The sequence below is a fragment of the Cavia porcellus genome, unplaced genomic scaffold (genome assembly GCF_034190915.1).
Source record: "Cavia porcellus strain 051 isolate PalLab524CR breed Dunkin Hartley unplaced genomic scaffold, mCavPor4.1 scaffold_32, whole genome shotgun sequence".
Classification (NCBI taxonomy): domain Eukaryota; kingdom Metazoa; phylum Chordata; class Mammalia; order Rodentia; family Caviidae; genus Cavia; species Cavia porcellus.
The window spans coordinates 18,712,804-18,730,135 of NW_026947515.1; the positions used below are offsets into that span (position 1 = coordinate 18,712,804).

General features: G+C 32.0%; 1 protein-coding gene and 1 long non-coding RNA gene across 9 annotated transcripts in view; one reads left to right on the top strand and one right to left on the bottom strand.

Annotated features, from left to right (window-relative positions):
- The window catches only part of LOC101788663 (leucine-rich repeat-containing protein 37A), a 71,904-nt gene extending 64,537 nt beyond the window's left edge, over positions 1-7,367 (bottom strand). The window contains exon 1 of the mRNA XM_023563374.2: positions 7,288-7,367. Coding sequence (XP_023419142.1) covers positions 7,288-7,303 — 16 coding nt within the window. The 5' untranslated portion in view covers positions 7,304-7,367. The remainder of the gene's footprint in view (positions 1-7,287) is intronic.
- LOC111755642 (uncharacterized) overlaps positions 1-16,883 on the top strand; it is a 148,523-nt gene extending 131,640 nt beyond the window's left edge. For 6 of the 8 annotated variants that reach the window (XR_010045202.1, XR_010045207.1, XR_010045201.1 and 3 more), the window contains one exon: positions 1-16,883. This exon is cut by the window's left edge. This is a non-coding gene — a long non-coding RNA (uncharacterized LOC111755642). The other 2 variants (XR_010045205.1, XR_010045203.1) reach the window with 1 other exon arrangement.
- Positions 16,884-17,332: the final 449 nt, after the last annotated feature.

A 17,332-nucleotide genomic window follows, 5' to 3' on the forward strand; every position in this document is an offset into this window, starting at 1 on the left:
TCTTCTCAGCTGCACATGGGACTTTCTCTGAAACAGATCATATATTGTCCTAGGAAGCATTCTTAAGTAAATGCAAAGGTATCAAAATTATCCCATGTGTAATATCTGACCATAGTGCACTGAAACTGGAAATTATGGCAAAACCCACATAAATACATGGAAATTAAATAACCAGCCTTTGAACAACCAGTGGGCTACAGATGAAATTAAAGAAGAAATAAAGCAACACCTACAATTTAATGAAAATGCAGAAACAACATACCGCAAGCTGTGGGATGCAATGAAAGAGGTCTTAAGAGGGAAATATATAGCAATAAATTTTGTCATATCAAGAAAACAGAACAAGTACAAATAAACTAATGCTTCATCTCAAGCTTCTAGAAAAGAAAGGCAAGGTAAACCCAAAGCTCACGGAACAGAGGAAATTGTAAAGATTAGAGCAGAAATCAATGCAATTGAAACAACAACAACAAAAAAATACATGGAATTAAGGAATCAAAAAGCTGGGTTTTTTTTTTTTGAGAGAATAAACAAAATTGACAAACCTCTAGCTAACCTTAGAAAGAAAAAACCCAAATTCACGCAATAAGGACTGAAAAGTGGGAAATTACTACAGATCTCATGGAAATTCAAAAGATCATGAATACCTACTTTGAAAATCTCTGCTCACATAGAGTGGAAAACAGAGGAAATGGACAGATTTCTAGAAATACATGGGCTACCAAAGCTCAACCCAGAAGATATAACAATTTTGAATAAGCCAGTATCAGCTACTGAAGTTGAAAATGTAATTAAAACTTACCAACAAAGAAAAGCTCTGGTCCTGATTGGATTCATCACTGAATTCTATAAGAAATTTAGATAAGATTTAATACCAATACTCCTTAAACTCTTCAATGAAATTGAAAAGGAAGCAATTCTCCCTAAATCATTCCTGGAGGCAAGTATTACTCTGATACCAAAACCAAAGAAACATCCAATCAAACAGAAGACCTAAAGGCCAATCTCACTAATGAACATTGATACAAAGATTCTCAATAAAATACTGGCAAATAGAATGTAGCGAATCATCACAAAGATATGTATCATGACCAAGTGGGATTTATTCCAGGAATACGGGGATGTTTTAACATACACAAATCAATAAATGTAATACACCACATCAACAGAGCCCAAAACAAAAATCACATAATTATCTCAATAGGTGCAGAAAAAGATTTTGATAAAGTCCAATACATATTAGATGATAAAAACCCTTCAGAAACTCAGAATACATGGTGTCTAACTCAATCTCAAAAAGGCCATCTATGACAAACCAGTAGTCAACATTATACTAAATAAGGCAATATGAGACTATCCTATCAGTGAAATAAGAATCATATTTATAAATATCACATTGTATCTCTAGGGTAAAAAGTAATAAGAACTGTAGGAGTAATAAAAACCAAAATGTGCAACTGCAATTGCTATTGTAAAAAAGAGAGGAAAAGAAAGTGATCTTTAGATATAACTGCATGTATGTTTAAATGGTTAAGATAGATGACCATATTACCAACTTTTTGTTGGATCATTGAGCAGAACTGTTTGCAGTCTTATTGTTTTAATGTTTACTTTGTAAGCTTTAATTTTGTAACTTGAACAACTATTTCTAAGATGACAGTATATAATTTATCAACTAGTGATTTCTTACTGTTTATTTTTTTTAAATTCGGTATTATTACTACCTTTTTTCTGTTTTAATTTTTTTCTCTTTAAATAAAAATTTTAAAAACTAAACCATTACCATGATATGTTGTTAAACAATTAATCCTCATATTATCAAATACTCTCATTTATGTTAATATTTTCTAAATTTTCTCAATTTTATATAATTTATTCAAATACTGATCCTTATAAAGTCCATTTGGAGCATTGTAAATATTGTTGTACCTCTTGGATCCCTTTTAATTTATAGATACCTTTTCTATCTCATTACTCTGTATGGAGAGAGGCTGGTTATTGGAAGAATTAACCATGTGACTAGCTACCTAGACTTCTAGAGAGTAAGGAAGGCCCAAAGACTGAGTCCAATCACATGACCTGTGATTTAATCAGTCATCCCTACAAAATGAAACCCCATATAAACAATTGAAACAGTGAGGTTTGGTGAACTTTTAGGTTTGTAAACACATTAATGAGTTAGTAGATTGGTACCCTTCAAGACATCATAGAAGCTCTGTCCCCATCTACCTATACACCTTACTACTCTATTTTTTCTCTTCTAGCTATTTATTCCTAACCTTTATAATAATACATTAATTTTAAGTATAATGCTTTCCTGAATTGCCTGGGTCTGTGAACCTAAGGGATATGTGGGAACCAGGTTGCTGGTTGGCCAAAGTATGGATGGTGCTCTGAACTTACAGTTTACAACTAAAGTAAGAGTAACATTACGAGACTGATCCCCCAATCAGTAGAGTATATGCTTTCAGATGAGGCTGGATCTGAAAGTGTTGGCTTTAAGTACAACAGTCTATTGAAAATCCTAACCCATGGCCAAGCAGATACAAGAGGGTTAATTGCATTCTCCACCTACCAATGTGAACAAGGACATGCCTCAGCTCAAATGATTGCTACAGTCTGGAGTATATCGACAGAAGGGCCCTGGAGCATGGAGGGCACTTTGCAAATCCATAGGCCATAAATCTAGGCGGAGAAAATCATGACTTTCTGGATTCAAAAGACAGAAATTTCTAAAAAGAAACAACTTGTTTGAAAACCAAAGGAATATTTTAATATTCCTGATTGATTGAATTTTTTCATTAGTTTCTTGGGGCTTGATTTTTTTCTTTTTTCTATTTTCTATTTAATTTTTTCCTTTTTCTTTTCTTTTGCTTTGTTTTTTTCAGGATCATTCTTTTCTATTACTGTTATCTAATACTACTAATTCTTTTATTCTTCAATAAAGTTTTACATGTCATTTTCACTTTCAGCTGCAATTGATTAATATTTCAAATTTTATTTTCAATATTCTCTGGATATCCACTATCACTATCTTTACTAGTACAACCATTAAATTTTATTAAGTTTTAGACAGTTAACTGTGTGCTGTAACTGTTGAATATTGATCTAATGCTAGTAGAAATAAAATTTTTCCATTTAGTAGATATTTACTGCAGATCAATATTTTGTTTGTTTTAGCACTTGTATTATAATTATAGAATTCTTTGCTGTGGTTAAGGATGGTACATTATTGGCTTTTAGAGCATGTCAGTATATACTTTGTCTTTGACATTGTTGTTGCTGATTTTATTACTATAGCTCAGGTAATATAGTTGTCATCACTTGATTTTCTCCATATGCCAATGTCTGGGTTATCTTAGTGTCATTAACAATACTGTGATCCATTCCCAGAGAAGTGGGTACTGAGCCAATAACACTGCACCTTCTGCTCCCATATAAACAGAGGTGGTGGGATTAAGGGATAGAAGCAAAAGCCTATAGTTAACCATAACCAGAGTGCACCACTGATTGAAAAGTATACAGTAACTAAAAAAATTCTCATATACTAGCAACAAAGTCATTCACTATCATGAATTTGTAAACCTCAGTACAAAAAAACCAGCCAACCAAATAACTAGGTACTTGAGAAGACAAGATAAGAAAATGCCTCTAAAAACTACAACTCCACCAAAGTAGATCCATGGGGCATCAAAGAGGAGGAAATTAAAAGCTATATAGCCAAATTTTTCAAAAGGTAACAGAGATTTTAAAAAATATCACGAAGGTGCTTAGTAGGTTTAAAGAAGATATATCTAAACAGATAATGCACTTAATGTTTAAAGAAAGATCAGAGTTAACAGATGACACTAATGAAATGCCAGCAGAGCTAGACAAACTACACAAAAAATGAATCTTCAATACAGAAAAGAATTAGAGTCCAAAAACAGATAACAAACAGAAATTCAAGAGATTAAAAATTCTACTGAAATCAGGGGCAGCAAAAGCAACCAATGTGAAGAAGAATGTATCAGAACTACAATAAAGAACTGTAGAAAGTGACCATGTATGCAGATACACCTTCACAACAAGAGAGCATGAAAATTGGATCCAAATACTGAGATAGCCCAAAGTAGACTAATTTAAGATTAATTAAAATTAATGAAAAATAAGAAAACACCTCAAAGGACATACAAAAACCTGTTTACTAAAATAATAGCAGAAAACTTTCAAAATATAGGGAAGAAGTTTGACCTGCAGATAAGTGATGCATATAGAACTAAGCCATGATAAGAGGAGAACATTTTTATGATACCCAGAAGTCCAAAATAAGAACAGAATCTTTTTTGGGAAGGGAGTGAGGATCAAACTCAGAACCTTGTGCTTGCCAGGAAGGCATTTATGCCACTAAGCTAAATCCCCAGCCCAAGAACAGAATCGTAAAAGCATTAAAGAAAAGCAATGAATCCTTTATAAAACCCACTAGAATTATAGAAGACTTCTCAATACAAACTCTAAAGGGCAGAAGAGCTTTGAGTGAAGTGTTTAAAGCCCTAAAATAAAACAACTTTCAACCCAGACTGATGCATCCTGCAAAATTATATTTGGAAGTTGATAAAGAAATGAGACATTTCCATGATAAAGAAACTATCAAACTTATCACTCCAAAAAAATTCTCAAGCATATCCTAGAAAGAGAAAAAGCTGCTAGAATGTCAAAAGGCCCAATGGAATGAATATACCAGTAGGGTGAACAGTTAAGTAGATGGGAAAGAAAGGGAGTCAGTAACAGGAAAATAATGCATTGACTGGAATAAGTCAATACCTTTCAGTAATAATAACTCTTAATGTGACTGGTCTCAATTCTCCATCAAAAGACATAGGTTGACAGAATGGATTAAGAAACAAGATCTGACATTATACTTCATACATGAAATACATTTAACCCAAAAAGAAATTCAGTTTAAAAGATGGAAAATAATATTTCTTGTAGGAGTAACTTCACTAGTGTAGCAAGATACAAAATTAACACACAAAAATCAATAGCATTCTGTATACCAATAATGAAGTTACCAAAAAGAAATTAGAAAAACAGTACTATATAATTCACATTAATAGCAAGAAAAATCAAGTTATGAGTAATTAACCTAAACAAGAAAATGAAAATCATAGCATTCTGATAAAGACTGAAAAGCACACCAGAAAATGGCAAATTATTCTCTGGTCCTGGATAGACCAAAACAATATTGCAAAAATGGCCATACTTCCAAAACTGACAAATAGATTTAATGCAATCCAGATTTTCAAAAAAAGACACTATTCCTCATAAAACTGGGTGAAACTATTCTAAAATTCATATAGAACCAGTAGAGATCCACAGAAAGTGCCATGTGCCACTTAGAAGAATGTGTATACTGTTGTTGGGTGGGATACTCTGCAGATATCTGTTAAATCCATTCATTGAAAGATTTAACTCTGATATTTCTTTGATTTTTTTGTATAGTTGATCTATTTGTGATAGTGAAGTCCTCCACTATAACTGTGCTGATATTTATCTGATCTTTTATGTCCAGTAGTGCTTTTTTATGAAGTTGGAACACTATTGTTTGGTGCATATATATTTATAATTGTTACTTCTTCTTGTTGAATTATACCTTTGCTCAATATGTATTGGCCTTCCTAAAATAGAAAAGCAAAAGCAGTCCTGGATAATAAGAGCAAAGTAGGAGACATCATAATTCTGGATTTGAAGTTATATTATAAAACTATAGTGACAAAATCATGGTACTGGCCCCCAAACAGACAGATGGATCAACAGAACAGAATACAGGATACAGAAGAAACTGCAGGTACATTCAGTGATCTTATCTTTGACAAAGGGGCCAGAAACGTATTCTTTTTTAAAAGCACTGTTAAGAAACCTGGCTACTCACATGCAGAACATTGACTCTAGGCACATATCTCTCCCCATGCACTAAAATAAAATCAAAATAGATCAAAGACCAAAATGTTAAGATAGAAATAATTTTCTGAATGATAAAACAGATAAAATTTTTGAAGGCATAGGCATAGACAAAAATGTATCTAAACAGAATCCCAATTGCATCAGAAGTAACAAAAATCAACAAATGGGATCATAACAAATTAAAACTTATCTGTACAGCAAAAGAAACAACAGAGTGAAGAAAAATCTATAGAATGGGGAACAATTTTGCCCTCTGTTTCTCAGACAGAGGACTACTAGAATATATAAAAAAATTTTAAAAATTAGACCCATCTCCAAATGAAAGATGCAATCAAAAAATGAGCAACTGAAATGAATACAACAGTTCTCAGAACAAAAAGTACAAACTGGCAATAAATACATTTAAAAATGTTCAACATTCTGCCATTAGAGAAATGCAAATTAAAACACACTGGGATTCCATTTTACTCCAGAAAGAATGTCTATCATCAAGAAATTAAATAACAAATACTGGCAAGGCTGTGGGGAAATAATAACCCATCTGCACTGATGGTGGGGAAATATAAACTAGTGCAACTACTATGGAAATTAGTATGGAGATTCCTTAAAAATCTAAAATTAAGAGTTCCATTGAACTTTGCTATTCCCTTTCTAGGTATCTTTCCAGAAGATATCATGTGAACCCATGTTTATAGCAGCACAATTCATGATAGCTAAATCTTGAAGGTGGCCTATCCATCAATAGATGAATGGATAAAGAAAATATATGGGTACACAATGGAGTACTACTGTACCATAAACAAGCATAACGTCATTTGTAGAAAAATGATACACCCTGAAGCTATAATGTGGTGATATTAGTCAGACACACATTTAAATATCAAATGGTTTCTTGTATATGGAAAAAGAGGAAGTAAAGAGGATGAAGAAAATAATTCTGATGTGTTATGTATATGTACCAATTCCCCATGAGGAATATATTCATCATATAATGCAAATATCTACTAATAAAAGTATTTTAAAGAAGTTAAAATAGAATAAAAATATAAGTGTGGAATTTTGTATTACTTTCACTTATATTTCTCTGTAAGCCAGCTTTGTTGAGCTATAATTCACATACAATTAATCACAGTTGTAAGTATTCAATCTAAATTTAGTAAGTGTATACAACCATGTAAATACCAGTAAAATTATGATATAAAACCTTTACATCTTCAAAAAAATATATATCCATTTTTGAGCTTTTCAACTTACTCCCATTTTTAGCATACAAACTATCAAAACTCTAATAGTCTAATGTTATAGTTTATTTATTGTGTCAGTTTGAGAAGTTTAGAAACTTACCTAAGTAACTCAGCATTTCTACATCCTAGGGTGTAGAGCTAAGCCCTAGGGAGGCTGTATATGTGCAAGGTTATTGCAATGATTGCTTCATTGTGTCAACTTTAGTTTAAAAGTTTAACTAAGTGACTCAGCAGGAGACCGTGATTGTTACTTTGTAAACATCCTGAGCCTGTGCAAGAGGAGGGCAAGGACAGGGCATGAGTGCCACAACCCACCCCAGGACAGGTAGCCCACTTACAATGGGAGGAAAAGAGGCTTGCTCCTCTTTCCCCCTTTTTGCTTTTGTTGCTTTTGCTGCCTTCCGCTGTCGTGAATTTTTGCCCCTCTGCCATGCTGCCCTGCATTGGAATCAGTTGATTATGAACTGAAACCTCTATAAATTATGAGTGAAATAAGTCCCTTCCGCTTTAACTTTGGGTGTTGGGTATTTTGTCCTAGCAATGATAAAAAAGTAAACAACACACTTAATCTATTTTTCTTCTCCCACATTTCTTGTTGCCTTCCAGGCATCTTTCCTTCTATTCTTACTCATCTACTCTTTCTTTTCTTTTTTTTTTTTTTTTAAGTGACTCACAAGAGTCACTGTAACCCTGTTAAAGTAAGGCTTTTTTGTTTTGTACCAGACTAGCCAAGCAGGTGCTTGTGCCAATGAGCTATATCCCTGGCCAAAGTGAGCCTTCTTGCAATCCGTTCTTCTAAAACATAAGCCTCAACAATCACTGATAAGCTCTCTGGTTATAGCCTTGCTTGCTCTAGAATGTTATAAAAAGAGCACTATAAATTAGTTATTGTTTTGTTCTGCATTTTCTCATTTTGCTTAATGACTGAAATTCATCAGTATGTTGCATTCGCCAGTAAATTCATCATTTATATTGTGGTAACTGTCAGTTGTCTAAATAGCTTATATTTTATTCATTCATTTATGAGTTGATAGACATCAGGGTTGTTACCAATTTTTAGCTATTATAAATAAAACTTAAATGAACATTCACTGAGAACATTCACTGAAAAAATATATGTGTGGGATTTCTGAATCTTACGTTTATATTCCGATTTTTAAGAAATTGCCATCCAAGTCTCCACCATGATTAGAACACCCTCTAGCAATTGTATGAGTACCAATTAGCTCATATTATTGCCAACTTTTTGTTGTTAATCTTTTTGCTTTTAGCTATTCTAGTAGATACGTAGCGTGGTATCTACCTAGTCTTTACATTGCATTTCCCTGGAAGCTAATAACAACAAGCATCCTTTCATATAGTAACTGGTTATTCATATATCTTCTGCTAATGCTTGTTCAAATATTTTGCCAATTTTTATTAATTTGTGTTATTACTAAGTAATAATAGTTCTTAATATTCAGAATATTGATCTTTTCCATATATTTTAGTAGTATTTTCTTCTGTGATGTCTTTTCACCTTCTTGTGTCTTTCAAAAAGGGAAATTATGAATTTTGAAGTAGTCTTATCAATTATTTTTTCTTGCATGCTTAGAACACTTTGTCACCCACCCAAGAAATCTTTATCCCAAGATCACAAAATTAGTCACTTAGATGTTTTAGGAAGGTCCCCTTGGAGTCATGAAATATAAATAATTGACTTTAATTAATCAGCTCAATTTTTTGCTAAATTCTAGCTTTACGTTCTATCAAATGAATTCATTGGAATTAATCTAATGTACAACTTTATTATAAAGTGGCAACTTCCAATCACATGATTTATAAAAGCCCAGATAAGTTAGCTCCTATTTAAAAGTATAAAGAATAGTGTTCTGTAAAAATACAAATGACCAAATTACTGAATTTTGCACTCACCTTTGTTTTCAAGAATGTTGGTCTCATCCAGAATTATATTTAGATCTACCTTTACATTGGCTAAAAAAAAAAAAGAATTTAGACAATAGAATGCTTTACATATCAAATCTATTATAATACTTGAAATATAAATTAAGATTTGACATAATCAGAAACTGCAATAATAAAAAAGAAAAGAAGACACTGCAGTGATGGGATGAGAACCAGTCTGCACTAAGCTCTTCCTGTCCCCATTTCTAGTGCAGACACTGTTGAAACTCTAACTAGGTAGCCACTTTTTCTTCCCCCACACTTCTTGCTGTCTTTCAGGCCTCATCTTTCCTTCTAGTCTTCTGCACCTGCTCTTTTATTTTTCTTTACCTGTTTTCTTTTTTTAAGTGACTTCACAGGAATCATTCTCAGATATTACTTATGCCTGCCCGTAATACCAAAGTTTTTAAAGAGAAGACAATAATTTTAATTGGATTTTCATTTTAATACACATTTAAAAGGATGAAAATTAACTTTAAACCCCTATGGCCATATTAATTAATGCAAGCAGAATTTCCAGAAGACTTTTTTCCTAAGGATGGTAAGAGAAAGTAGATAATCTCAAGATATTCTTGACTTTCTCCACTTCTATGAGCAGATCATTTGATGTCTACTCAAATAGAGAAGAAAATTTTTTGACACATTTAAGATTGAACCTTTCTGAATATATTTCAAAGTTCCAGTATAGCAGAGTAGCTGTATTTTAGTGTATCCTTATAGTCTAACTTTCTCTGAAAATATTATTAACCCTAGAAATGCTTACTGTCAACTGGCAAATGTTCTTGTAGACTCTGCAATTCATTGTTTGTGAGTTCCACTTCCATCTTCTCGGGAACACTGCTTTGCTTTTTAGTATTAATTTCTCCTCCTCAAAAAAGATAGTAAAAGTATATATTTATAGAACATACAGTGAACACTATTTCTATGTGTTGTACTTTTCAGTTTCAAAGTAAAAAGCAAGGCTGCACAATGAATTTGTTCCAAATTCACAGCAAATAAACAGAAAAATCAGAAATAGAACCAGACATCATTAATCCTTGTTCAAAAATCAGAAATATACCTCCTGATGACCATTTTAAACCAAAAATGTGAAGCTGATAATTGTTCATCACTAAATTTCACTAAGTAGAAAATAATTCAATTATTTTGGCTACTGTTTAGTACCTGTACTGGGAACAAAATATTTACTGCTTTCTATCCCATTTCATTCTTTTAGACTTCTACTTAGTTATTTAGTTACTGAAGATTTATACTATCAGTGTTTCTGTGAATATCTAGATAATAAAAGCCAGAGTAAATTATTTTAGAAAGAGATATAAAAGATATCACAAAGTTGTCAAATATCACAGTAGTATATATTTTATACCCATAGAAGGAACTCAGTATCAATGAACATAAATCATATATCAATCAATAAAATAAGTATTGCACTTTCTTATCCTTAAAAAATATAAACACTAAGAAAACCAAAGCCAAAAATTTCAATGCAAAATATATAATAAGATTAAAAATATACCAAAATATAGACATTGATTATCTTTGCCTTTGGTTTGAAATTGGAGATTTTCTTTTGTCCTTATTATGTGTCCTGTGTATTCTCCAACGTTGCATATTATAAGTATGCATGCCTATAAGCATGAATAAACAATAGGTTTTGTTAAAATATTATTGCAAAAACTTAAGAGTGTAGTTTTATATTTTCTTATGGTTAACTCATCTTTTAGGGTCTGCATGATATTCATCAACTTAAGCTGGCTTATTTTCCCATCAGCTATCAGAAAAAAAATAAAAAGATTTAAACAGAAGTAATAAAATATGGGAAGCCAAACCAAAAGCACTGTAACTTAAAATTATAAAAATTGATGTAAACAGAAAATCTTTTACATTTTAAATTACTTGTTAAATTGAAAAGAGAAATGTATGTGCATTTATAATATGTAACAAAGTTTTGATGCATACAATGGCTAAACCAAGCTATTTAACACAGGATTGTCTCACAGAACTTCATGGTAATAACCCAAAATTTACTCTTAGCAGTTTTTAAGTATATAAAAAATTAACTACAATCACCATGATGTATATATAAGAGATTATTCAGGATTCATTACTCATGTCTAACTGAAAATTTGTATTCTTTGACCAAAATATCACATTAAAACCCAATATTTTATGAAATTGATAAAGACTAACAAAATATATTTTAAAATATGGACCCAGAAATGATATACACTGTATGGGAAATGATTAATAGGTTTTTAAATTCCTTACATGTAAACTCAAACCCTATATCATCTAGGAATTTGTCCTGGTTTCAAAATTTAATTTTTTTCTTTAAGGACATAGAAAAGCAAATAACAAAAAGTTGTGATTTTTAAAAATAATTTAGAGGTATGAAAATACTGTGCTTACTGCCATAGAGAAAAATAAAGTTGTTCAATAGAACACAGACAGGCTGGGATACTGAAAGCCCTAGGTTCGTCCTAATCACTGAACAAAATAAAATTTAAATACAATACAGGGAGTCGAATAGAAATAGCTCTACGTAATTATGCATCAGTAGATTGTGATAATTGGCTAATGATATTTTTTTGCTAAATTCACTTGTTATTTTAACATTTCTTTGGTATACTCTTCGAAGTATTATCTTTGAAATTAAATATGACCATGAAAATCAGTGCTTTTTTTCTAATCTGGTGTGTGTTTTTGTGGTAACAAGGATTGGACCTAGGGCCTCATGTATGCTAAGCAAAGCACTCTGCCATTGATCTACATCCCCAATCCTTATTGGTATGCTTAGTTTTCCTTACTAGTGTGAAGAAATTTACTTTAATTCTTAATTGCATGTGAGTTAACATCATATATGGATGCCTGGTTTTGTTATTTCAGTAAAAATCGTGTGTATTATATTTACAAACCTAACCAATATATTTTATTTTATGAACTGTATAAGAAAAGCAAACCTTGAACACTTCAATAGATGTAGGAAAAATATTTCACAAAATTGAGGGAAAGAAGAAAGATACATACACAACCAATGGAACAGTGTTAAAAATATGCATTGGGAAAAATAAGCCTCAGAAAAATAGAGGAAATTGTAGAACATGAAAAATGAACCTAGATCTCAGTCTCCATACATAGATCAACTTAAAATGGATTAAATACTAAGTGTGAGACCTAATACTTTGAAGCCATTAGAAGAAAATATAGAAGAAATGTTTCAGGGAGAAAGCTGTTGGATAATACTCTAAAAGCACGGAAAACAAAAATATAAAAATGGCATTAGAAACAAAGTATGGGCATAGCAAAGGAAACAATCAAAATGGACAGATAATTTATGAAATAAAGATAATATTTGCAAACTACGTATCTAATGAGGTTAATATCTGAAACATGTAATAAACTCAAACATCTCATTAATAAAAAAAAGCAAATGAAAGTAATCTAATAGACCTCATAAACATTTCTCAAAAGATACAGTGCCTGTGTGGCAAATGCAAGGTCCTAAGTTCAATTCCTGACACCAAAAATTATATATATCTACGACTATATCTGTATCTATAAAATATTACCACAGATAGTATGTAAATGTTTAACATTCATTTTACTTATTCAATATTCTAGCCCTAATTTCTACTACTGCCCACTTATTCAGTGACAAGCTTTCACTCACCTATAGATGCCTTTCTCTCTTTCATCCAATTCTTCTCCCCTTTATTATCAGCTATAAAATAAGGGACTAATTAGATCATAAAAGTAAGTCAAATGTACATGAACTTTATAAAATCATCAGTGTTAAACAGCAATTTTGTGACATGTTGATACAAAATATGACCTCATTTAATTCTAACTAAATGTAAAACATGGAAGTGGGGAAGTCCTCAAGAATTATTAATGAAGATTCTTGCTTCTAGGAGATAATGAATCAATTATAAAACAAGATACTATTGAAATGAATCACAGACACCAAAAAATCAGTATTAAGCTTTTCAGTTTCTTTCAGAAAGCTGTAAGTTCCATTTTAGATGAGGGAGAGCAGACATGCCTATTCCACTAATGTAAGGAAGATGGGGTACATATCTTTAGTTCCTTATTACCTAACAAAAGTAAAACTTTCAAGTAATCAATTGCAGTGAGCTGTCCCTTCTAATATTTGTATATCAACCAAAAGGGTGAAACTTCTGCCTTATACGGCATTAGGAATCCTAAAAGGATCCTGCACAGAATTTTTGAGAAACTATGGCAAGAAGAGAGTAGAGAAGAAATGGATGCGCTGGTATCTATGAAGAAAGGTCTCTGACAGTCACCAAATTTTCCACATCTCCAGAACAGCAGGCAAAAATAATGAAACATTTTTTATTGTACAGTGAAAGAAGCAGAGTTTATATAAGATTTCCTAGGTGTGCATTTATTTTTTCAGAGACTATTACCTGTAGGCTAAAGAAATTCTTCATGTGTGACAGTTACAGGTCATTAAAATGTGGCCTCCTTTTGGGGGCCTCATCAAATCAGATTACCAGATAACATTCTGTCAAAATCCCAAAAGCAGATGGGCAGTCAAGCTAAAGGGCAAAGCAAAGGCCAACTGCAAGCTAAAACGCCAATAAAAACAGTCCCAGCTAAGCATCTGACTCACAGATGAGGGCAGACTAGAATCTGAACAGACTGTTGTTGGTATTAAAGCTTCAGAAATCTTTAAGTCTGGTATTTAAAATCACATGGTGATTTTCACTTTTAGTTAATCTAAGGAAGTTAGATCCTGTTCTTCCTTTCTTGTTTTGTTTTTGCTTCTGTATTTTCTTTTCACACAACTGAGTACTTTCTCCAGTTGGCAAGGAAAAGTTGATACCTTTGTTAGACGTAGATATTAGATGACCATCTCTCCCCCTGCCTGAGCTGTATCCCCCTTCCTTCCTGGCTACGTCTCCCTAGTTTTCTAGGCTGGTGTACCTTACTAGAGACTCTTTGCCATACAGTCAGCTGCTCTCCCTGGATTGCCAGCCAACAGAAGGTTCTGCATCAATTCTTTCTTGATGTATCTCACTGGATATATATAATGGTCATTGCAGCTTAAAAGTCAAACCTGCTGAAGCATTCTCTGGTGTTCTTTCATTTCCTCTGCACCTTGAGAAATAACATCTATTTCCAGCCAACTGTTAGGGGCATAGCATGGTCATTCTGCTTTCCTATTAGATTATAATCACCCAGAGAATCAAAATGATGTTTGTTAAAATTGTATAATCTCAATGTCTGACACAGTGCATAGACATATTGCATGTATTAAATCAATGACAGAGATAATAACAGCCAATGTATTTCTACAAATATATACTTACTTGTAAAAAACTAAAATAGTGAATATATGTCCTTGTTTCTCCGGTACTCTTCAAATTAAACTTTTAAAAATCATAAAATTTATTCTTAAGTAGAACATCTAAAGTAATTTTTATTAATTTTAGTCATTTCTGCGGCTCTTTCTATATGAATTTCATATCAAAAAATTTTCATTCTTGAAAGACTTCTCAGAATACAGAAGATGTATGCCATATCTGTGTGTATGTTACCTTCAATTGATGAACAGTTTCAGAATCTCACAAAATTCTTTACCTGGTATCTCCATCCTCATATTTCCTAGAATGGTATCTAGGTTGCTAACATCAATTTTGTCTCCTAAGAGAAAAATGAAAATGATAAAAACTATGAAAATAAATACTAGTGAATTTCAGTTATGTAAAATACCAACTATATCTTTGTTATTATAATCAATTTCAATAAGAAATGGATTTGTGCAATGTATTCAGATGCATGCAAAGTTATTCTGTGAGAAATAAAATGTCCAAATACCCATCAATCAATAAATGGATAAAGATGTGTTTTTTCAATTCAATGGAGTACTACTCAGCCAATAAGAAGGCTGAACTTGAGACATTTCTAAACAAATGGATGCACCATGAGACCATAGTAGTCAGTGAAATAAATAAGGCACACATGTATAACTATTGCCTTGTTTCTCTGGTGTGAGAGGAGAAAAAAGTGTAATTAAGGACCAAAATGTATAATAGATATTGTGAAATAGGAAGAAAATGTTCAAATATGGAGAACTAGAGAGAGAGGAAGGAGAAAGGAAAGAAGGGGAAAAAATGGGAAAAAGCTTTTGCAAATAATGCAGGAAAGAGAGGTAAAGGGTGGGGGGAATGGGAAAAAAGAATCAAGATATATCATGTATAGGTACAAATTCCCTATGATGAATGTGATCATTATATCACATTATTATTTACATTATGTATAAAATGTACTAAAAATTTAATTTAAAAAAGAAATAGAAGCATGTTCACTTGATCATTTTCAGGGGATAAAACTGTAAACCGTAAGAATTTTTAACCTAGTAGAGGCCATCTATGTACATTGAACATGACTTGTTGCTAATATTAAAAGAATGATGAGGAGGTAATATTTAACATTTGGTATATAGCTATAAAATGGGGAATCAATTTTCAGATAGTACTCTGAGAAAGTTATTTTCCTTCAAAATAATAAAATCGGTTTCTCTGCCAGCCAGTTCATCAGCAGTCATAACAATTATAAAGTATATGCACTAAATAAGAAAGCCTAAAACTACACTGAGCAAAATTCACAAAATTTAAGGCAGAAATAGAAACTACATAACCACAATTGGAAATTTTAGTATATCTCTCTCAGAAGTTGATAGAATAGCTTAAAAACAGAGTACAAATAGAGGCTGAGAAAACAATCACCTTACACTATTTCATATTTCTAAAACACTGCACTCTTTGTAAAATAAACATTGTTTTCAAAAGCACAGTACAGTCACTAAAAAACTGTATGCTGGGAAATAAAACAACTACCAGTAAGTTGGACAGTACTGAAATTATGCAGCAATATAACCTTTTACCACACTGGAATTAAATTATAAGCAACAATAAAATAACTTTCAAAACTCCAAGTATCTATAAATCACACAACAAACTTCCAAATGGTCTATAAATCAAAGAAAAATTTATGGGGAAAAAGAATATGCCTCAAACTAAATTAGAATGAAAACAAAGCATATCAACATTTATGAGATGTAATGATGTGAATTTCAATGAAAACAATACATTCAAAATAAAAATGGAAATAACATTCAAAAATGCATAAGGTAGTAAATAAAGTCAATAGAAGAAGCAGTGGCTAAATATTAAAGATAGGTATGAACTAGATGATGGAAAAGGGAATTTGGGTAATTATCTATACAAAGAAGCACATGGGTTTTTGAGGAGAGAAACTTTCTGATACTAAATTTTAAAAGTTATTTTTCATATCCACCACTAAATAACATAATGTGTAACATCCTCAGGAGATATGGTAGTGCTTTCATATGGTTGTTAATGCTTCATGAAAAACAGATAAAGTACATTACAGTTTTAGGAGTTCCTCCAAAGAAGCAATTTCTACAAAAACATCTCTGCAAGTAACTTTGGTCTGTCAACACTTTGTATGTGGTGCCTATCATAGAGTGAGAAATGGCTCAAAAAAGAATCTTGAGCTTCTTCAACCATAGAGAACTCTTCGAAATGTATAACATGATGTGAGTTAGAAGAGGCAGTTTCAGCTTGAAGTCAGAATTATTCACCCTACTTAAAAGTACAAAATATAAAACATTCTCTTTTTTTCAGTACTGTGAGAGACAGGAGAGCTCATCAGAAAACACCGAGGACTGAGATTACAGAAATACTATGTATATCAAGGCAAAAATATTCTTAACATTATAAAAATGTCCTTAACACTATAAGTATCATTCTACTATAATTAAGCTTTGAGTTAGTTTGTAAGAAGAAGCTGAAAAGAATAGGGACTAATACATAACCAGTGAAAGCAAGCTCATATTGTTACGCCTCATTTTATAAATGGGAAAATCAGTGCTCAGTGAGAATAATGACTTAATCAAGGCCATAAAACTGTTAAGTGGAAGAAGTGGACTTTCTATCTTGTCTGCATGTCTTTGGAAACCATTCTCTTCACCACTGCACTTGATCCCAATATCACTGTTGGATGATAAGAGTCATGCTTGAAACACTAACAATTTCATAGGTGCAAAGTAATTGAACAATTTTTAAAAATATATCATTTCTTTCCTCAGTAGTAAGACTGAACATTTGAAATTAAAATCTAAATGGGTCAAAGATCTGAATATTAAAACAGAA